This window comes from Perca flavescens, chromosome 13, assembly GCF_004354835.1.
Source record: "Perca flavescens isolate YP-PL-M2 chromosome 13, PFLA_1.0, whole genome shotgun sequence".
Lineage (NCBI taxonomy): Eukaryota > Metazoa > Chordata > Actinopteri > Perciformes > Percidae > Perca > Perca flavescens.
In genome coordinates this window covers 13,856,903-13,878,568 of record NC_041343.1, presented here as the reverse complement: position 1 = coordinate 13,878,568, position 21,666 = coordinate 13,856,903, and the positions used below count along the sequence as shown (strand labels likewise).

General features: G+C 39.3%; 1 protein-coding gene across 1 annotated transcript; it reads right to left on the bottom strand.

Moving 5' to 3' along the window:
- Positions 1–11: 11 nt before the first annotated feature.
- Positions 12–20,993, bottom strand: ubash3ba (ubiquitin associated and SH3 domain containing Ba). Its single transcript, XM_028595532.1, has 14 exons — positions 20,141–20,993; positions 6,948–7,001; positions 6,503–6,689; positions 6,226–6,424; positions 5,730–5,899; positions 5,318–5,526; positions 3,516–3,660; positions 3,174–3,294; positions 2,945–3,067; positions 2,723–2,815; positions 2,036–2,180; positions 1,835–1,941; positions 1,195–1,304; positions 12–1,096 (listed from the first exon to the last, which is right to left on the bottom strand). The coding sequence occupies exons 1-14, from the start codon at positions 20,266–20,268 to the stop codon at positions 959–961; spliced, it is 1,929 nt and encodes a 642-aa protein (XP_028451333.1). The 5' UTR covers positions 20,269–20,993; the 3' UTR covers positions 12–958.
- Between the last annotated feature and the right edge of the window lie 673 nt (positions 20,994–21,666).

Below are 21,666 nucleotides of genomic sequence, written 5' to 3'. Positions count from 1 at the left end.
ATGGCACAGGCTGGTATGTAACGGCCTTTATAACTCCACAACTTTGCTTTAATCATTTTTGAGTCATATATCAAATAAATGGTATAGGCAGTGAGCACTTAAAGCATTTGACATAACCAAAGAAATAAAATGCACCAAGTGTTTGAAAAGCAGCGTGGTTATCAAGCTTACAGAGTTTTAGGGTTGTGATGAACAAGCAAAGGTTTTAGTCAATGCACTCAACAGCAGTCTATATTTCATTATATTAATTTTCTTAAGTCACACTGCCTTGGTTGCTCCTGTGGGTGCTAATCAAAACTGCATTACAGGGAGGTAAAATATTCATGTGTGCACATAAATGTTAACTTAGAAGAATCACTTAATGATATGACATTTACAGGAATAAAACAGGTATCATAAACTACCCACCTCAGCACCAGAAACAATGCACATTAGTTTTCCCCTGTCTGATTGTCAACATTTCTTTTGAGCTTTTTCGCAGGAGGGTCATAGCTACAAGTTAAATAATAATTTCTGACACATGAAAAAATATTTCTGTGGTTTAAGTCTTTCTCATCTAGTTTTTGTCACACGGTGTAAGAAGGCAGCAGAGCACAACGTCTTGTAGAGCCTGAGGAGGAGCCATAAAACCAGATTCATGCGCAACCATCAAGAACTATACCGGTACATATTTTTCATAGCACCTCCACATTTTGGGCAAAGACGTACAAACAAAGGGGGAAACAAACTGCCGTCCAATCTGTAGCTCATTTTTGCCGTGATCTCTACAAAAACTGTATTTTCTCATTCCTGAGCTGTGTGTATGAATACATTTGCATGATGTTTTTGACGGAAGCTAGACGTGTTTTGTTTTTTTTGGTAGTTGGGCTGGGTTTATAGCAGAAGAGTGGGTTAAAAATAAATATTTTTTTCAGCAGTTCAGGGCTGCCCAAAAGATAGAGAGCCAAACAGCACATCTTCAGTCTTGTATTAGCATTTCCCTCCAGTTGAAACTGTGATTGGGTCCATGTGTCAGAGGCAAGATGGGTGGGTCGACCAGCTGCCACACCCCGGTCTCTCCCATTTCTTCACAAGCGCAAAAACCCAAGTAAGGAATCTGCACAAAGAGACGACAGATGTGCATGTTATCAAAGAAAAAGAGATGAGGAGAGGATAGAAATGAAAGAGGCGTTGTAACTAAAGCAGCAAACTGACCTTTCGGACAACTTGGACGAAGTCCTTGGAGTTTTGGGGGCTGAGGCCTTGTATCTGGCGAGTGCAAGCTTCCAGCGAGGACGCATGGGCCACAATCAGGACTGTGTTTCCTGTGTGAAAGAGATACAGAACATGGAACCACATTCCACAGATACCATTAGCTTTCTCTACTGTTTATGGGCACTCAGTTGTCAAAAAATATGCAGCATTAAATGTTCGGGTTCTTTGACTTATTTCCTTTAGTATGAAGATTAGGAAAGCATCCAAATTAAACATCTTGAATCAGAAGGCCAGCAAGCTAAAAACAAAGTGCTTATTGTGTCACCCTATTCAATTTCAAGGTTTTATGGTATGGCGTGTAGAGTCCAGTACATTTTCTTTGTGTAGGGCCAGCAAAGCAGGAGTCTGTTTCAGGCAGATCCCATTGTTCAGTTTTGATTTCATTGGCTCATGCTTAGTGTACAGTGGCCGCCAGAGATTAAATTTAGAACAGGAAAGCATCAGTTAACAATAAGCATTAACATGTAATCATCTCAAAAAGAAAGTGGACTTGTAGCCAGTAAATGTTGCCAACATTTGGTGCTTAGTAAAGGTGGTATTAGTTTAAAAACCCTGGATAATATGTATAACTCCACCTTACCCAGGCCTTTGCTCTCTGACAGGATCTCTCTGGTTACTTGGAAGCTCCTGCTGATGTATGTGTCATAGGTCTCTGACACCGCCAACTTACTTATAGGAATATGAGGTCTAGGGACAAAACGGTAAATAGAAAGGACAATAGTAAATTGCAGCATCACAGATAAAAGCTTATAGATTCTATAGCGTGGGTGTCGCTATGTACCTGTATGTTGTGTCAACACTCAGGTTAGCTGCAGCCAGCTCAGTTGGGGGGATCCAGACGGGTAAACATGTGCCTGCCACCCACTTCGTCCATTCAAACAATCCAGGCTCCACACGGATTTTTGTCTTTCCCTCCTGCTGGAGACCTGACACAGAAACACAAACAGAAATGGTCAGGCAGGAAGATGTCTCTCCATCTACTCTGTCATGTCAATTTGTCTTGCTCTTAATTTACAGAAAATCTATAAATACACCTTCACATGAAATAAGGTGTATAACAATAAGTAATTATGATGGTCACGTGTCCTAACATGAAATAACTTGGAAGTTTAAAAGGCTGTGACAAAAAATAACAACATTAATTAGATGTTGCTGCAATGGGGAAAAAGAAGTTAGACCTCCTGATAAACCTCTTTCTTTTCCTATCCGTTGTGTTTCCTAATGATGTCTCTAGGTACCACAGATGTCTTGTTGTAGGTTTATATAACTAGACAAATCCTATTGGAGATCCGAGCCAAACTGAGGGTTTCAGACCCAAAACTAAAAATCCATCATCATCATCATCATCATCATCATCATGCAGCGGTACCTTTTTGAAATGTACATGCCTAACATGTCAGCTGAAGAACCTGAATAGATATAGTGTAACTCGTCTGTGACTGTGGTCAGAGTATTGATGAGGTCCTACCCTGCAGAATGTGCTGAGCAGTCTGGATGCAGCGAAGAGAAGGAGAGCAGTAAACAAAGTCTATTGTTGTGTGGCTTTCTAACAGGGCTTCACCTGAAATGGACCAAAATGCAACGTGATTTAATTGTTATATAGACACAATCTTTAAAAACCTAAAAGCCTCAGTAATCTATAATAATGTTTTAACAACATCCAAATAAACTGTATTTAAGATGTACCCACCTACAAGACGGGCCTGGGTGGAGCCAAACACAGTTATTGGACAATCCTTATCATAGTCCCGGTGACCTCCGATTCTAGCTGGCAGGCTGGTTGGCATGTTGAGATTAGAGCGAATGTATCGGCCTGGGGAAACACAAATGAGAATCTTACACAAGAAGGGATTACTAAATTTAAGTGTCTAATGTAAGCCTTCAGTATAAAAATGACTATATGTCCCCTGCAGGCTAACCTTTGGAGTCAAAGCACTGAGTAATCCAGTGTTTCCCAAACACCACATCCATCCTCTCCCCATGGCGACACACAAACAGTCTCATTTTGGACAGGGAGGATTGACTGGTTGGCCTCAACACCTGAAATAAAGATTAATTTTAAAATTGTGAAGCATTAGAGAAAGGTTGCATTAAAGCAGCATTAAATCTTCAGCTCCTGCTAGAAGCACACAGTAATTATTGGGATTATAAACGCACTCAGTGAGGCTCATGATGTTCTCTTCACTTCAGCATGCAGCCTGACGATACCTTTGTTTTTCTGCAAGCCATAGGAAAAGTCACATAATACAATAATGCTGTACCTGCATAGGAGGACAGAGGCCAGCGAGGCCGGGAGTATCCATAAGACTGTCAAGCAGACTGTCATTCAGCTGTCCATCAAATAATAACCCAGACACGGCGCCGCCAGAGTTAGATGGAGAGGCACAGGTGAGCATAGAGTGAGACCTGAGGATCAGATAAAACACAGAAAATTCAACTTTATTCACACTTGCACTTTAAATACAACACCGTTCATCCACAGTGCAAAGAAAGAAACTAAAGAAGATGTACACACAATCAACAAACTCCTACAGAAATACAGCGTACAGCATATGACCACAGAGAAACACAGGGATAAGCAAAAGTAAGGCACAGTGTAAAGTCAGTGAGTAAAAGTGGGGTTTATGGGTCTTGAAAACATCAATAGAGTGAGAACAATGAATGGAAGGAAGAAGGAGGAAGGGAGGGAGCATAACCTGTTCAACGAGTGTAGTAATGTGGGCGAAGGAGCCAGTCAAACGGTTAGTCAAGACCAGAGCTGTATAGTAACGAAGTAGAACTACTTCACTACTCTACTTAAGTACTAAAAGGCTGTACATGTACTCTATTGGAGTATTATTTTTTTCTCCTACTTCCACTTTTACTTGAGTACATATTTTTGAAATACTTTTACTCCGATAGATTTTTTATGTGCTGCATAGTTACTCGTTACTGTTGTGAATTCCTCACGCTACGGAGACTGTGTAGGTTACAGTGTGTGTACGTTAGTTGCGTACGCTAATTTACATAAGAAATCCCTGAGATTGCGTCGTGTTTCTTTTCATTACGGTTGCCCGTTCAGAAGTCAGAGACGATAAGTTTGTACTCTTTCTATTTAGCTATTGTTGCATCAGATTAAGCTATTCCTGAGTTGTTTCATTCTGCAGTGAGTCCTGAATGTTAACCGTTTGACCCTGTGAAGCTGCCAGTTTATCTGTGTTTTGCTAGCTTGCTAACTTTCCTGTAGCTACATATATACTGCCTATGGTAGCTACATCACACATGTTACTAGCTAGTGTGTGATACGTTTTTTGGGGGCTTTAATCGTTACTGTGCTGAAGAGGATGTTCATTTTACTTGCACAGTGTGATAATTGTACATTTTATTTCAGTATTTGTTAATATTTGTTATTTTTAATATATCTAATATTTGTTAATTCCTTTGGCTACAGCCTTAGGCTAAACATTTGACATAATATAAACAATATGATATTCAAACTTTTGACTGCTTTCTTTAATAACTAAATAACACAATACTTGTACTTTTACTTTCAGTACTTGAGTAATAGATTTTAAAATAAACTACTTACAATACTTAAGTACAAACATTTTTTTAATACTTTAGTACTTTTACTTAAGTGTTGTGCTTAAAGAGCACTTCTACTTAAGTCACTTTTTTGATAGAGCACTTGTACTTTTACTCAAGTATGGGTCTCTAGTACTTTATACACATCTGGTCAAGACGCAGGCCAAGATGATGATGCATTTTCTTTCTTTCTGCCTTTAATCTTTCCAATCATCTTTAGAATCCTCTTATTTGTGTGCATTTGTGCTTAACACTGAAGGGATTTGTGAATTGTCAGTTTTGAGATAACACCCACTGATTTGTGAAGTGGTTGCAAAAAGGCACATGGTGGATTTGAGAAGCAATCAGTGATGATCTGCTACTTCTGTTATTGTATGTGCAAGTCATTGACCAAATCCGATCCCAGGGCCTCCTAGTAGGGCTCCTTATGTGTCACTGAAGTTTTCATTGCAAGAAAGAAACACATGGCGTTTGTGGATATCGTGCTTCCCATCCTTACCCATGGACGACCCAAGTGTCAGACTCATCAGCACGGTTTACGTAGTTCTCAGGCAGCAGGCCCGACAGCCCCGATCCCAGCGAGGTGCCGTACAGCCAGCCCTCACTGGCACTGCTTTGCTCCCCCGAAGACATGAAAATAAAGTCTCCTGGCAGCAACTCAAGCTCATCGTCATTCTGAGGCACATACGGGTACATGACTTGCAGTGTCTACAGGGGGCAGATGGTTAACAGCTATTAGACAGGGGTACTGTAGAATAATCATGAAGATCTTGGATCTATTCTTTTAGGGATAATTATGATTGTAGCAACATTTCTTTCACTTCATGTCCAAAAGAAATCTGACTTAACAGACAAGTGGGAAACATACATGTTAAGAGGAAGTACGAATTTTGAATGGAAGCAAATCAAACCTCATGATTAGCGAACCGAATATCCCGGGAGTAGAGCACAGCCAGCCAGTCACAGCCTGAAGACACATCCACTGTTTTAGCCAACTTCTCCAAAATTGGAAGGTGACTGGCTTGGAAGTGGTATGCCAAAGTGACATGAAGTTGTTTCTTATGAGGCTCGACGTGAACATCTGGACAAAGGAAAAAGAGAGAAATGTGCACAGCAGATGTATTTACGTATACTCATGACAATGACGTACTGTTTTCCATTCTTTGGCGGGTCTCCACTGACAGAAAAATGAAAATGTATCTGGTGATACTGCTTGGCTCATCCCCAAAATATGATTACAGTAAACGCAATTAGTCCACAACTGTCCACATATGAATATCAAAATGAGAGCCTCTTAAACGACATCATTCTCGAACAGGCCTGGGAACATTAACCCTGTACACTGGGTCTACAAGACGGTACATGTTTACTGTGATTTCCGTCAAAGGAACATAGGGGGCCTCAAACCTGCTTTAGCGGTTGCTTCAGTTGCAAAATCAGAAGCGAAACTCTTCAGCACCTCTGCCATCTGCTCCTCCACAAAGAGGCCAATAAAGGTTGAGGAGGTGTAGCGCTCCAGCGGGAGGGGCATTGGTATACGACCTTTCCACTTGGCCACGGTGGTCTGGAGAGCATCGGCCAGAGCCTCCACCTTCCCGTCGGCACACTGAGACAGCAAAACAGGAAGTTATCAAATGTAAAACTGCTGTGAACAGCCAGAACATGAGCACTTACAGACACTGACCATAAAGAACTGGCAGAGGGTGATGTGGGGGAAGATGTTGTGTGCCTTATTCTTGCCACAAGAGAGGCGGGACTGCTGCCAGAAGTTTGAGAGCTGTTGGAGCAGCGGGCCACTGGGTCGCAGATACAACACATACTCTCTGGGCAGTGGGTCATCCAAGAAGGGGTCATCCACGTGGGAGAAGAGCCTGGAGCCACAGACAAGGATACACAAAGTGATAAGTGAGGAGTGGGAGCTAAGTAGGAGAGAGAGGATGGCTGATGTCCAACAGAGGGCAGTACTGTTGTACTAGCACAGTGACACGTCAATACAATGTTGAGGGGGTTAGGTCACTAGATGTTGTAGTTACCATTACCAGCGTTTCTGTTTGCGTTCCAGTTGTGCATTAATAACTGTGGGAAAGCGTGTGGGAAAGCGTGTGGGTAAGAGAGTGTGTAGCTCTCACCAGTCACAAGCTGCCTGGACGTTTTTCCCTCCTGTCGAAACCAGAGCTTTCAAGCTGCAAAGAGAAAGAGAAATGGAGATCAAAGCACAGTCACAAAATCAATAGTTTCTCTTCCGGACCGTGTTTATTAGGAGGAGATTGCTGTGCTTCCACGTGACCAATGAACAAAGAACAACCATCCCGAGAGAGCAGTAAAATAACCCTAATAATTCAGAACAGGAGTTTATTATTTAGACCAGAGGTTCATGAAACAGCATTGATACGGATTTAAAACACATTCTTTGCTATGAAAATATCAAAAATATCTGGTTCTATCATCAGCCAAGTCTGTTCAGCTCAGTAGATGCAAATCCCAGTATGCAGTGTATACTGGGTTTAACATCTGAATGTGAACATGATTCTGTTACAAGTGATTCAGTCAATGACTTAATAATGAGCACTGTGTTATCGAGGAGAGGGTTTTTGGCGGCAAAACAGCTCACATTCTAGGTTAACAATAAATTTATGTAGCAGCCAAATGTCACAATATTAAGACCCCCTAAATATTACAGTAAGAAAAAGGCATCGTCCATGCCCTACGACATGATTTATCTGTGTCATTTCATAAAACTATAACTTCTTGCGAGCTGATTGCATGATTACTCTTGAGTGCTCAAAATCTAATTAGTGTCTTTTTATAAAACCTCTGAAGGGATTCACTGCTTCCAGCAGCTTTCTTCGGTTTCGAGGGGACTAACACTGAGTATCTAGATGTGACTGTAATTCTTCATCTCTGCCCAGTTTTTCAGTCAATCAACGCATCAGTGGCATATTTTATTTATCACACTGAACACACTAGTCTGCAAAGCCTGTATTGTTATGTTTTGGTTTTAATTGATGCGATTGTGGACTGCTTGGTTTATCGTGGCTGCACTGCTGAACTGAACTGAGGTGAACTAAAAGATTTGCCACACATTAGCACAAACTTTCCACTTAAACAGAGCCTCCATAATGATGCCATTTATCTAAAGGCTAACTGTCCATAAAGACAGCACTAATTGTTAGAGCCCGACCGATAAAGGAAGACCGATATCAATACGAATTATTTGGAAAGTATTTGGTGATTTAAAAATCTGATATTCCGATATATCGGCAGATATATATTTAATAAAAATATCCAAAAACGCGTAATAAAACAAACAGATTTCTCTAACATTACTTATTTGTAGTTATTTATGAGTCCTCACTAAAACAATTTGATATGGCAGTTTAAAAATAAACTTGTTTGTTTTATTGTCACAACAGAACAGAGGAACATCAAAATATATCAAAGTTCTGATAAATAAAATGTGTAAAAATACAAACTTAAAATATGAAACTTAAAGGGTTAAACACGAGTGTTGCCAACCGGGACGTTGTAGAGCGCCCTCTGGTGGACAAACTATGCACCGGCAACATATTAATTTATCGGCCAATATAAATGCCGATACCGATGATATATCGGCCAGGCTCTACTAATTGTCACTGGGCTAAATGGCCAATCTAATGAAGAGTAAACAAACATCTACCACTAGTATCAAAGTAAAATGAACAAGCAGGAAGTGCTGTTTCCTTCACTATCGCAGAGCCTCTGTTTGACTTAATTCACAGCATCATATAGACGTGTTGCAGCTCTCTATGTGTGCCGACATTGACAGTGTTCATTGTGCCACTCCAGCGTTCAAATTCGATGAGCTATTTTTAAATCTGTCCCACTGAGAGGGTCCAAGATACGGCAAAGTCCCTGAACCCCGGGGCAGTGTGCCCTGACCGAGCACAGCATGCAGCATGGGAACGCCAAGGCTACATCAACCTAACAGATGGCTCACAGAGCTACTATATGCATGCACACACAAATATATGCAGGGTAAATCTGAATTGAAGACAGACAAAAAGCACAAGACAAAACTTGAATTAAAGTCCCCTGTTTGTTCACTTTATCCTGGCAGACAGCAACTGACAACATTTGACCTAATTAATCAATTTGTATTCCTACAGTATAAACCACTGCTGCATGTAAGACAGAGAATCATTTGCTGGCTACAGTTGTCTTATTCAGAGAGTCCACCTGGTGCTGTGTGGAGGAGGAAAAGAAGAGGATTTTTCTCTCAGAAGGCACGATGAGATTACAAGCAGATGTGACTGAGGAATCACACAATCCAATCCAGGCTAGAACATTGGATTGCTTGCCTCTTATCTCTGTGGTATTTTATGAGAGTAAACCCTTGAGACGTCATATAATAGAAAAGGTCTTACGCTCAGAGAGGTTTACTTGAATTGAATCTGCTTTTAGACTGCTTAAATGACTAGAAACACTGTTCCAGGTATAAATAATAATACATTATCAAGCATGAAATACAGCGTGGTGTTGTTTGCCATTTTTACTTATTGATGTGGGATGCTGGAGGAGGATAAATAAAAACAAAAGATGCTTTGGTATTCGCTCAAAATGTTAATGCAGGAGGCTGGAGGTTAACCTTCAGGACTGTAAATGGGTTATATGGTAGATGGAATAAGATGTTAACACTGTGTATGGCTTTTCATGGCTGAATGTATATGAAAAAGACTGTACTGTCTATGCCAACACACAAAAGTATGAAACAAAATGATAGTTGCTCTTAATCCTTTAATATTGACTATATGCTGCTAGCCTGATCTACTATTTATTTTTATTACATTGTACTACGTTGTTCCCCTAAAAAGCTTTACAGTGCATATTTAGACTACAGAAAATATAAAAATTCATGAAATGTATAATTTATTATGTTATGGAGAAATGGGACTTTTTTGTACATTCAACGTTAAAGTTGAATTTAAATGTTTAAATAAACTTCTTGTTTTTTTTGTTTTCTGGAGGATCCTTCTGCTTAGTGAGAAAATAGAAAAGCTTAGTGCACTAAGCTAGACAACACTGCTAGTGTGTTAGCTGAAGCCATCAGTGCCTGTAGCCCCACCCAGGTAAATAACCGCCAGCATGCTCACAATTAACTGTGGATTGTGTCTTTACACAATTATGCTTGAAGGCGGGCCATGTGTCGTTTTTGCACCAATTTCCAAGTGACACAACAATTCACAGTGTAATAACAATGATAGAGCTGCTCTCACTAGGAGAGGTTAGAAACACTTTGTAAAGCACGGAATCGCCGGTTACACATTTTGGTCGTAAAAATTCATTAAAATTTGATTCCTTAGAAATGTACTTGAATGAATCCCCTTTCCCACACTTTTACAAGATACCCTTTTTTTATTTTGTGCTCATGTATTCATGTTCTCAGGTGTCTAGTACTGAACAAAGACCATGTTCTGGGATGTCGGTTTGAATTTTTGTATGCTTCTAAATAAAGTTAATTAAAAAGGAAAAAAAAAAAAAAAAAAAAAGTCGAGACAGCAGAAAGACATCAGGCCTGGCTCAGACTGCAGTGACGAAAACTTTAAAAAGGTGAGATATATAGTTTTGCTCTTTCACAATTTCATGCACAATGTAAAAAATTTGGATTCTTGCATTATGTTGCCTCAGTGGGGCCCCCCCTTTCTTACGCATGCACAAATAACTGAATCATCAACTAAACACATTAAAAGGAAAACTAGAGCACTTTTCCCGCTTTGGTCCCCCTACAGGTTGGAAGCAGAATTGTCCATTACTGCTGTCGTAATGTCTCATTATGTCTCATTCAAACTACAGATCCACTACCCGATCTGGCAAACTTGCATAATGTAATGTAATGGACAATTCCGCTTCCAACCTGTAGGGGGACAGACGCGGGAAAAGTTCTCTAGTGTTGCTTTAATGTGTTTAGTGTCCGAACAACAATCCAAAAGGATATTTAATTTACTGTAATAGAATGCCAAGAAACCATAAAATGTTTATATTTTAATTAATAATTGATTACGGTTCATCGATTACTCGACTAATAATTTCAGCTCCACGCATCTATCAACAACCTAACTATTATAATACCAGCAAGCTATTGGTTCTAATCAACACACCCATATTACGGTTGTTTTTTTGGAATACGAATTGGAATTCACCTTTCAGAAGGGGAACGTGGCTTTAATATAGTTTTAGACACAGAGAAAACTAACTTAATTCCAGGCTTTTCGGAGGCCCTCCCTAGTTGGGGCCCTGGGTTTTGACTTCCACCATTCTCCACAATTCAAAGCCCCTGTTGGCCTTTATATTGCATGGACGTGTACCTGCCAAACACTACATGCAAAGTGTTATCTTTTTCACACTATATGTTAAGAATAACGTGTTTGGATTATATATCGCCAATTCTGTTTTGTTTATATTTCTTGAGACAGAAGAAAGCGGGACGCGGACATCAGAAATTGACCGTGTGGGAGCAGCGCTGGGCAGAGATGGAGGAGATTCACAGGCACTGTCTCTCTCTTATGGGCCAGCTGGTCCATGTTTTGGCCAGGAAGACAGTACCTCTTGCACAATAGCCATGTGTGTAGCATCTGCTGTTCGACACTTAGTATTTTTTTAAATAAACTTTATTCAAGTTTGTTTTTGTTGAGCTGAATATTCATTGAAACTGTCATGGGCCAACTGTCCTCAATAAATGCAGCTAACCCAGAGGCCTCTCCTTTGCTCTTAGCAAGAACTGAGCGAGTTATTTTTAAACTGCATTTCCTGTTCACAGCTAGACAAAAAGCGTAGAGAGTGCTAGGAAGAGAAGTCGCCCCCTAGTATGGCCTTCAAATCAGCAGTACTGTTTTTAATTAATAACAGTGTCCATTGTGAGATGACGGCTTACAATTCATTTGCACATGTACTACAGCTGGTAGCGGTATTGGAAACTAATTCATTTTTAACTATATAAAATAATTTTTTTCCATCCACATATGGCAAGAGTTTTCTGTTCCTGTTCCCTACTGCAGATAAAATGTTCTGGCTGCCTGTTGCGTGTTTAAACAGCAGCATTTGTGGTTTTTAATATATGTAAATATTCTTTGGACGGTTTATTACAGCTGACCTTTTTACTAAACTGGGATATCTTCCTGGCTGCTAAAGAAAGTTATCGCTTAATATCAGACAATCTGCATACTTCTCATAGTATATCATTAGTGTGATAGTGGGAGTGTGTTTGAAGTTTCTGTGACAAGAATAAACTTGCCTTTCATGGCAACATATTAGCCAAGAAGTAAAAATAAATTCATAAACTTAAGCCAAAAGTAACAAGCACTTCAAACTGACATTAACAATATACCATGTCACCCTGTCTCAACCATAGACTGTTAATATTAATAATAATATACAGTCTATGGTCTCAACCTACACACACAGCTATATACTCCCAAGAGCCCCTCCCAGACTCAACTCTATAGGCAAATCATCATTTCCTGTTTACAAGCCAATGGCAAACATTCATCACTAACCACTTATCACTCCAACAGCGCGGAGGGCACTGCTGCTCCCCTCCAGACTGCACCCTAAAGACAGCCTCATCAGCAGAGGAAATGTGCTTCCCTACGTCCAGTCTGGCAGACTATGCTAAAGCCTGGTGAGCCCATGCCGAGCCAAACACCACATGTTACCGCCCTTTTCACTAGCTGACTGCCCAGTCAAAAAAAAGGACACAAAAACGGTCAAAAGGTGTGCAAAGTTGTAATATTATAATATATATAATGAAATTAGTGTAAATTAAAGTTTGACATTTGCAAGATAAATGTATTCACTTTCCTGCCAAGAGTTATATGGAAAGATAGATGCCACTCTTCATTTCTGTGTATTAAGTAGCTAGAGCTGGGAGTCAATTATCTTAGCTTAGCATAAAGACTGGAAGCAGAGGAAAACAGCTAGCCTGGTTTACGCTAAAGCTGAAAAATCCACCTCTAAAGCTCACTATTTAACTTGTTGAACCTCATTTGTTAAACCACACACAAACTGAAATGTAAAAGCTAACTGGTTGAAAGCAGCACAGTGACTTATGGAGTCTGTGCTAGTTACAACGCGTAACTTGCAAGAAAAGGTTTTTACATTTCTGATTGTGTATGGATTAAATACATCCTGAGGTATTAGCAGGGTCAGAGCAAAGCTAGCTGTCGCCCCATCTGTGGCTACACTAAGCTAAGTGGCTGCTAGCGGTAGCTTCATATTTACGGTACATGAAAGTGGTAACAATTTTCTCATCTTACTCTTGGCAAGAAAGTGAATAAGCATATTTCACACAATGTCAAACTATTCAATTAATGATGGGAATGAATGGTGGCAATTGTGAGTGTTTTGGTACAACAACATTTTGTTTAGGGTCACTAACAAGACCAGCTCATGGTTTTTCACACTCATACAGCTTTTCTTTTAAGCTGACAAGGAAAACGTTTCAGCACCACATCTTTAACAAAGCTAGCTGTGTACAGCCAGTGTCTGGAACTTCTTCTGCTCGTTTCACTTCAATATTTCTGAAGGAGAGAGCTGAGAAGTCCACAAGGGCAGACAGAGCAAGTCAGAGATTGACACCATTAAATTAACTGTGCGGGCCTTTGTGTGACTAAAGAATGTTAACAATTCTTCGCTAGGTGCCCATCAAGCTTAAAAACTAATAATTATCAACGCTTATCAATTAAGTGTGCCGTTTCATCACAAGTGTTATTTTTAGCGCTGCATGAGTAAAGTCAACAAAACAACACAAAGTGAACAAAGCAAATGTTTTACCAATGAGGCACAGTGCCAAAATAGTGATGCATCCCCACTCAAAGTCCCCCGATCGGTCATATGAAGCTAGGTGAACAAAGCATATGTTTGAGAGTTACAGCTGTTGTTTAAACACCCAAATCAAGACCTTCTTATTTTAATTAAACCTTGACAATTTGATTTCCAGATCACACAGATCAGCTGAAAAGTGATCTGTCAGGAAGTACAAAGCCTCAGCAGAAGATTTTTAAACATGTATTCTGTTCAGTCAGTAAAGTTTGCAATCTTCAGGCCTTCTTTTAATGAGAAAAACGTTCTCAGTCAGTATACCAAACTCCAAAATCCAACTGTTTCAGCCGCCCTCAAACGACCGTCTCAACAGAGCAGTAAAGGTCACAAGCCACTTCCAGAAATGAGCGATTTCCTCTAGTCTGCCTTGAGTACAAGCTTAGAGTTTGTTCTTTCACACTGCACGTGCAGGAACCAAAGTATCACATGCATGCATAAGTTATGTGTAGTAATTATTATGTGGAGCCCTTGTTTAAACTAAAAAAGTTTCTCGTAATGCTTTTTTGCATGCACGATTAAAGTGGAGCGAGACATTTAGTTGTAATGGCAGAAGTTATGAAACTGATGTCAGTGGAAGAACGGTTTGCATGTACGTCTGTGTGACTTCCTCTTTAAGACACAAAGGCTTCACAGACTGACAGGATGAAAAAAAACTAAAATTTACCGTACATAATGTTATCTCAGCTAGATGTGTTACAGTTCAGTAACCACAGTGGCTTTGAAGTCTTCATTTGAGAAGCACAATGAAACCATAATGAACACGTGAGAGGCGAAGGTTTTTGTCTGTATGAAATAAGCACTGTATAAAAGCTACCTCAATAGTTGAATTACTATTAAAGCATACAAAACAGAGCTGTTCTATAGATTTTGCCATTGTTTTATAAAACTGGAGCTCACTACCATCCAAGAGGAGGATGCATAATCTTAAACCGAGAGTGCCCTTTTTGCATGACCAATTAAAACCAAATATCAATCAAATGGAAAACACTCAGTCCAACATTTTTAAACAGAGCAAATATCATAGACGCAAATCAATTCATGATATGACATTTTAATTCTCTTAAAAGCTCCTAGTGAGGAAAAATATAAAAATTGCAAAAAAAAAAAAAAAAAAGAACCAAAAAAAACCACAAACCATTGAACATTTGTCATGCTTGGTTGTTTTAAGTGTCAAATTGTCAAATGTCATCAGGCAGTAGTCAGTCTAGTGCAGAACATTTTTTCAATTAATCAATCTAATCATCAGATGTGAAGATTTGCTGCTTCTCTCTATTTTATGCCATTGTACACTGAATATAATTTGGGTTTTGGACTGTTGGTTGGAAAAAATAATGAAGCACTGCACTAATCAGTCAAACATCACTGACATTCCACCATGCCCCCCCAGTAATTGTTGCCTAATTATTTCAGTGACACAATTTACCAAAGAAAACATAACAATTGGCCAACAACTACAGATATAAATTGGCATTTGTATAAATCTAAAACCAGTCGTAATTTCAGATTTTAGGTGGTAATTGTTGTGGTGCCTGTGTTTCTTCTTTATGTGACTTCAGAGTTATATATTTATTTAAGTAGTAATTGACCACTCAGAAAGGAGCCATATTGTTGTTGAGAGCACAGGCTTTCTGACCAAATTATGGCAGTTGATTTTTCCACACACCAGCGAAACATCTGCGATTAGTCTAAAATATCACATGACAATGCTGTATAGCCTTGCAGGAAAATTCTCTTCCTATGGTTCAATGTCTCTGTCAACATGTTGTTAGTACCAGATAAACCAGTAAAAAGGCCACGGCCTCCGTCACGGCAGTCAATGTTCTCTTACATTTTGGTCATCAACTTCCTGTTTCCCTTGCTCACAATTGCCACATTAGTTCCTCTGTGCAATGAAACGAAGCAAAGCTGAAGTAGATACAAAGGAGCCACAGACATGCCGTCTGTTTACTTTGGTGTTATAAAGTTGCTTCCCATGACCACTTAGCAGCACCTCATTTGTTTAAAATCAGGTGGTTAAATTCAGCTTTCCACTTTGTTTAGAACACAATAACTATAATTCAGATTCCTGTGTTCAGCCAAGCAGCACAGGGACTCTTTAGGGGGATAAGTGTTGCTCCCAATTTTCAGGTGTGTATGTGACTCCAGCATGCCCAGTTATTTTGGCCACAAGCACATTTAAAACTGAACACACACACAACACACACAACACACACAACACACACAACACACACAACACACACACACACACACACACACACACACACACACACAAGATTGTTCCTCTATAAACGCGTCATATGCTTCAAGGACTTTGAATACACTGACAAGACTGCACAGGCACAATAAAAGGAACGAGTGGAAAATATAAAAGGAAAGTAACCTACAACAAATAATATTTAGCCACGGTCACGATGATACAAGGAAGTCCCCCTTTACACAAGTGCAATGAGAGAAACGTCAGAGAACACATAGGCCTAGTTTACACATTAGGGAATTATTAATCATTAAATGAGAGCAGGTTCAGTGGATTAAATGAACAACAATCAAAGATATACAGTAATATCACAACAGTGCCTGGCCATTTCAGTTCTCAGAGAAAATGTATCTCATGACAGGAGACTGGTCACTGGACCTTAACAGAGAGTTATTCAAATGTTAAGCCAAGTCTTCAGGATTTTATTTGTTACATTCTACAATTAGAAATATATTTGTCAGGCTAATTTCTGCTTAAAAAATAGACTATATGGACTATATATTAACTATATTTTAACTGGATTAGATTTAGGCCAAAAAAAAAAAAAAAAGATTTTGTATTTGTGTACATTGTACTGTACATTTTGTTGAGAAATTTAACTGCAATGCTTTATTTTACAGGTATCTGTAAATTTCCAAATAGGTTTGGGGAAATTTCTTGGAAAAAACTATGTAATTGGTTACTGATTATAAAGAAAATAGAGGCAAAGTTCTCAAACAGTTATTTTTATTAGTTGAGTATTAAAGAACTCCTTGATCCAATTAAAAAGACCTGACCTCAGTGGTTTGTAAACTCTTGGCTGTGGCTTTGGTTAAACCAGGTAATGGAGGAGGAAGGAAGGTCAAAACTTCCAAAGCAACTCATAGTTCAACAAAAAATTATCTAACTCTACTTTTGTCCAAAGCTAGCATTCTGCAGCTATACCAAAAGCAAAACAAACACAATGAAACTGTCATATTCTCAGTCGGATCAGTTTCCAAATCTGCTTCCGAGACACGATCAGAACAGGGAGAGACCACTGTCCACTAGCTCCGATTACACTATTCAATTCCTGAATGACTCAGCAGAAAATCCCCCCAATTTAATAGAGGGGCAGTTTCTGTGTATGTGTATGCATGATTCATGCTGGCTTTAAAAAAAACAACTTCCTCAATCACAATGAAGACCTTGTTCCCTGAAGCTATGACTGATAACTGATAACTGATGTTCCTATTATTCCTTCTTCCTCTCCCACCAAAGTCTAGGGAAGGGCCTGACAGCAAAAACGTGCAAAGCAGAAGTTTATTTTGAAGTTGTACAGCATCAGCAGTGTCTGGGTTGGTGGCTGAACCGAAGAGAAAGTGACAATCTGCACAGCCACAGATTTCTAGGAATTGGATTAGCGTCGCAGTACTGAAAGCTGGCATCTTGCACAGCTGCTTGTGTTTAGACAGAAAGGGAAAAAAAAAAACTTGGGGGCAAGCTGTAAACACAACACTGACACATATTGTTACCGTATTATACCGTGTTATGGGGAAAGCGTTAGCAAACAGTTTCCGGTTTACACATCGATCAGGTTCCACTGTTAATATTAATATTAAAATAATTTCAGTATAGAAGCTTTAAGCCTGAAAGAAGATTTTGTTGTACAAATAAATGTAAAACATTAAATTATATTCCTCAAAGTACGAAAAATGTATCTTTTTGGTATTGGTATCAAAACTTGTGTTTTGTGTCGGTGCTGGGTATTAAAAACAAAAATCAAAAAACAAAAAAATCACGGTGCTAGTAGTCATACTACTTTTTTATATCCAACAATACCCATGTTACTTAATTCTGTATATACTACTACTGTGATAACTACTGTGCCATAAGCTCCAGAGAGAAAAATCGAGCCAAACTAACACAGCAAACTTAAACACCCCAGGGTGAGCTGCATAGACATCATGTTGCATTACATAACTGTCTGTATCTTCTCATTCAGTTGTTATTGTGTCTCCATTGACATTAGGCCAGACAGGCTTGAAGGTAATGACGTTGAATTATTCTGCCTCATTATAATTGTATTGCTTCGATCAAAGTATATTAGTCTTTCATCAGTAATAGATGTGAGTCTGCCAATATAACCAACCACAGTCACTCATTGTGTCTGCAGTGGTTCATTAGGCAGGAAGAGAGAGCTGCAGTCTGGATCAACAAAAGCCTGGATGACCTTAGCCAGGCTTGCAGAAGATAAAAAAGGCTTAATTTTGGAGGTACTGTATTTGTCTAGTTAAAAGAATAAAGACTGTTTAACACTTTTGGTATAATTAGCACAACTCTGATAACTGCCAACAGTCATTCCTAAATTTGAGTCCCTTGTTTTACATGGTGAGACAGATTTACATCCTACAATTTGGATATTGAAAGAAAAAGATCTGGGAGTTAATCACAGCACTCTGAGATAACTGCCGCTGCTGTCAGAGACTCATAGTGAACTATTCCAAATTTCTTTTGTTACATGGGACACAATTTTGATACACGCTGCGTAAACGGAAAGGCTTTTGTGTAAGATGAGGCTGTTCAAATCATCAGGCTTGATATATAATTTGGGAGTCACTGACAACCCGAACAATGAGAAGGGACATTATGATAATAGATTATATATTTAGGTAGAGTTCATACAGTGGGAGCAGGCTGAGATGTAAAACGTGTGACCATACGTGCCACGTCAAAGGCTGTAGTTAGGTGTAAAAGGATTAAAGCTGGTGTTAAATAGGCATAGTTACCCTGAAGAAAATAGGCTAAAATGGGTTTTATAAAGCACACTTTGAAATATAAATGTTACATTTTGAATGTCTATAAAGGTACTCTCCCATTCATGCAGCAGCTTCATATTTCACATTTTTATAATTTCTCTGGTTAAGAGAAATGCTTCTGTTGATGTCACATATATTAAGACTTAATGCCAAATGCTGCTTTAAATTCCCTTATGAAATTCATATGAATAATCAATACAATCAATCATTAAATAACCTACAATTATCCAGCATTCGTTTAATAATTATGAACGGTTTAACTGAGATGTAGTGTTTGAGCCCACAAACACTAGTAGCAAGCAGACTACACATTACTTTTTAATACAATTACATAATCCATACACTGCATTCACAAGCCAACACTGCTTGTTTCCTGGCAACTTCTTCTCTCAAAGATGAATGAGAAAAAGTGGTGAGGAGCATGAAGGAAATGCCCACAGGATCAGGTTTTCATTGAAAAACAAGAAGAGTTGGCGAGGGAAAGGCGTGACTCAGAAAACACTGAGCATCTCTCGTATTTTTCTTTTGTAGTGGGAAATATGTCCAAACAACATGGACACGTATACGCACAAACACAGCAACACAAATACTGTACCTATACAAGTGATGATGCTGTTTTTCTGTTGCATTGCTGGTGAAAAGTAACTAAAACACAGTAAGTGCATTAAGTACTTTTATTAAGTAGTACTTTATTTGAGTATTTCAGAGGCAATTTTTACTTTTACTTATTTATTTGCAGTTACCGGTGACTTTGCAGACAATACACATATAAAATATGTTGCATGTTATACAGTACATTTAACATGACTGTATACAATAGTTTTTTAAAAATAGCTCCAAATACATTATCCACAACTTTAAAATGCAGCTTATGTGTTAATATACAATATAAAACTGACAGGGGGTACTCCAACTATAAGTAAACACTGGTAGGCCTACTTTTACTTTTGAAATGTAGGTACATTTCTCTAGTTATACATACTTTTCTTTAAGTAAAGTGTTGTACTTGTAATGAAGTGTTTGCAATTTTGTATTGTTACAAGGATCTGAAGACATACTCCGCTATACTCTGCATTGCACTTATCATGTAGCAACAACAACCATGTTATTAAAGGTCAACGTAACTTTGTATTTGACACAACAACAAAAAAAGAGACCATATGGCACACCAAAAATCTAAATAAGTGACATTAAATCATTTTTGCACAAACTTGCTGTGGAACATGCAGTATGGCTGTGTATTCCAGAGCAACAACTACAGTTAAAACAGTTAAAAGGGGTAATTTGGCTTGACCCCAATGACGTGTGTGTGTGTGTGTGTGTGTGTGTGTGTGTGTGTGTGTGTGTGTGTGTGTGTGTGTGTGTGTGTGTGTGTGTGTGTGTGTGTGTGTGTGTGTGTGTGTGTGTGTGTCTTGGGACAGTGCAGCTGTGTACTCACGCCCTGGTCTTGGGGAAGCCCATGGACAGCAGCACGTCCAGAGTGGACCCATGTTTGATGGTGCTTGGCCGGCTCTGGCGCTGCCTCCGCGGCGTCACTTTGGCATAGAGTTCCTCTTTAGCTGCCATAATTCACTGCTCCATCGGTATGTCAGGTCCTCTGCTCCGCTGGTGTATTGTCATTTATCAAAAAAATAAAAATAAAAAGAGGGAAAGCGGTAGACTATTTAAACCAGGATGACTTGTGTAAGGCGGAAGCACGTATAAAACACCAAACCTTCTGAGGAAACGAGCATTTGTCTAGGTTTGACAAACGCTCTGAGCTGGCTCAAGCTGCCTCCTGACGGCTCGCACATAAAGTCAAAACCATCAGCAGGGGGGTCAGCCATGGGAATTCACTTCTGCTCTCTCCACTGTGCCCCCGACACACACACACAGTGCCCGAGCGAGGTGAACATGTCTGGTTCCTGCTCGCCCCTCTCATACGGTCCGCTGAATGAAAAATCAGATGTTGTGTGAGCTCCCTTTTCCACACGATGTCTTATTTATGAATGGATCCTGAGTGAGAGGAGGGTTAGCCTGTAAACGGTTGCAGCTTCAACTGCGCGGCCCCTTTAGTTAAAGGAATAGTACACCGATTTGTGAGAGAACAGGAAGTCTGCTCGTTTTTAAGGCGGAATATGCGTTAAACTGAGAGTAACACTCTTCTCGGTTAGACGCGCATTTTTAACACTTATGCAGTACAGTTAATACTAAATTAGTTTAGACAGTATGATGAAAAGTGCCGAGGTCTTATAATATAATAACACATCCATGGGCTGGGCTGGCTGGATGGTGGAAAATGTTTGTCACACTTCCTGTCTGCGAAAGTGTGTCGACACTCCACGCATGCGCAGTGTACAGTAAGGAGAGCACAGAGCAGCACGCCATCCTCAGTTGCCATAGCAACGTAGGGTGGCAAACTTAGTAAACCTATCCCCTTAATTTATAGGCTACATTTAAAAAAACAACATAATTTTATAGTTCCAGTTATTTTAATTAAGTTCCCTTTTTACTCATTTAAGAGTATGCATTTTATTTTGAACTGTGTCTGTGGTGAGCATTTACGGTTTATATGAACTGTCAGACCTTATTCCACAGTAAAAATGTGTGTTATGGCTGGATGCTAGATGTAAACCTCACTTTCCTTTGTAATTTTTATACATGGTGTTGTGTTCTCAATGTCATAATAGTTTTTTTATATACTCAGTATTACTGTATGGGCACAAAGGGATGTTGAGGATATGCAGCACGTGGAAAACACTAGAGGATATATTTGTATGTTATTTACATCCAGACTCCTCCTGATTCAAATGTGCAGTGCTAAGAGCAGAGGGATGAGGCTCTTCACTGGAGTAGTCATCTGCTGTGGTCAATAACATAGTTTTGCATATGTTTATTACATTATTACATGTCATTTAGCTGACGCTTTTATCCAAAGCGACTTACAATTGCTATATATGTCAGAGGTCACACGCCTCTGGAGCA

Bases quoted from the DNA above. Each gene is read 5' to 3' on its own strand.
- ubash3ba (XM_028595532.1), bottom strand. From the start codon at position 20,268: ATGGCAGCTAAAGAGGAACTCTATGCCAAAGTGACGCCGCGGAGGCAG. The intron at 6,690-6,947 runs GTGAGAGCTACA...CTGTGGCTCCAG, and splicing joins GTCCAGGCAGCTTGTGACTG to GCTCTTCTCCCACGTGGATG. The intron at 2,816-2,944 runs GTGGGTACATCT...GGTCCATTTCAG, and splicing joins CACCCAGGCCCGTCTTGTAG to GTGAAGCCCTGTTAGAAAGC.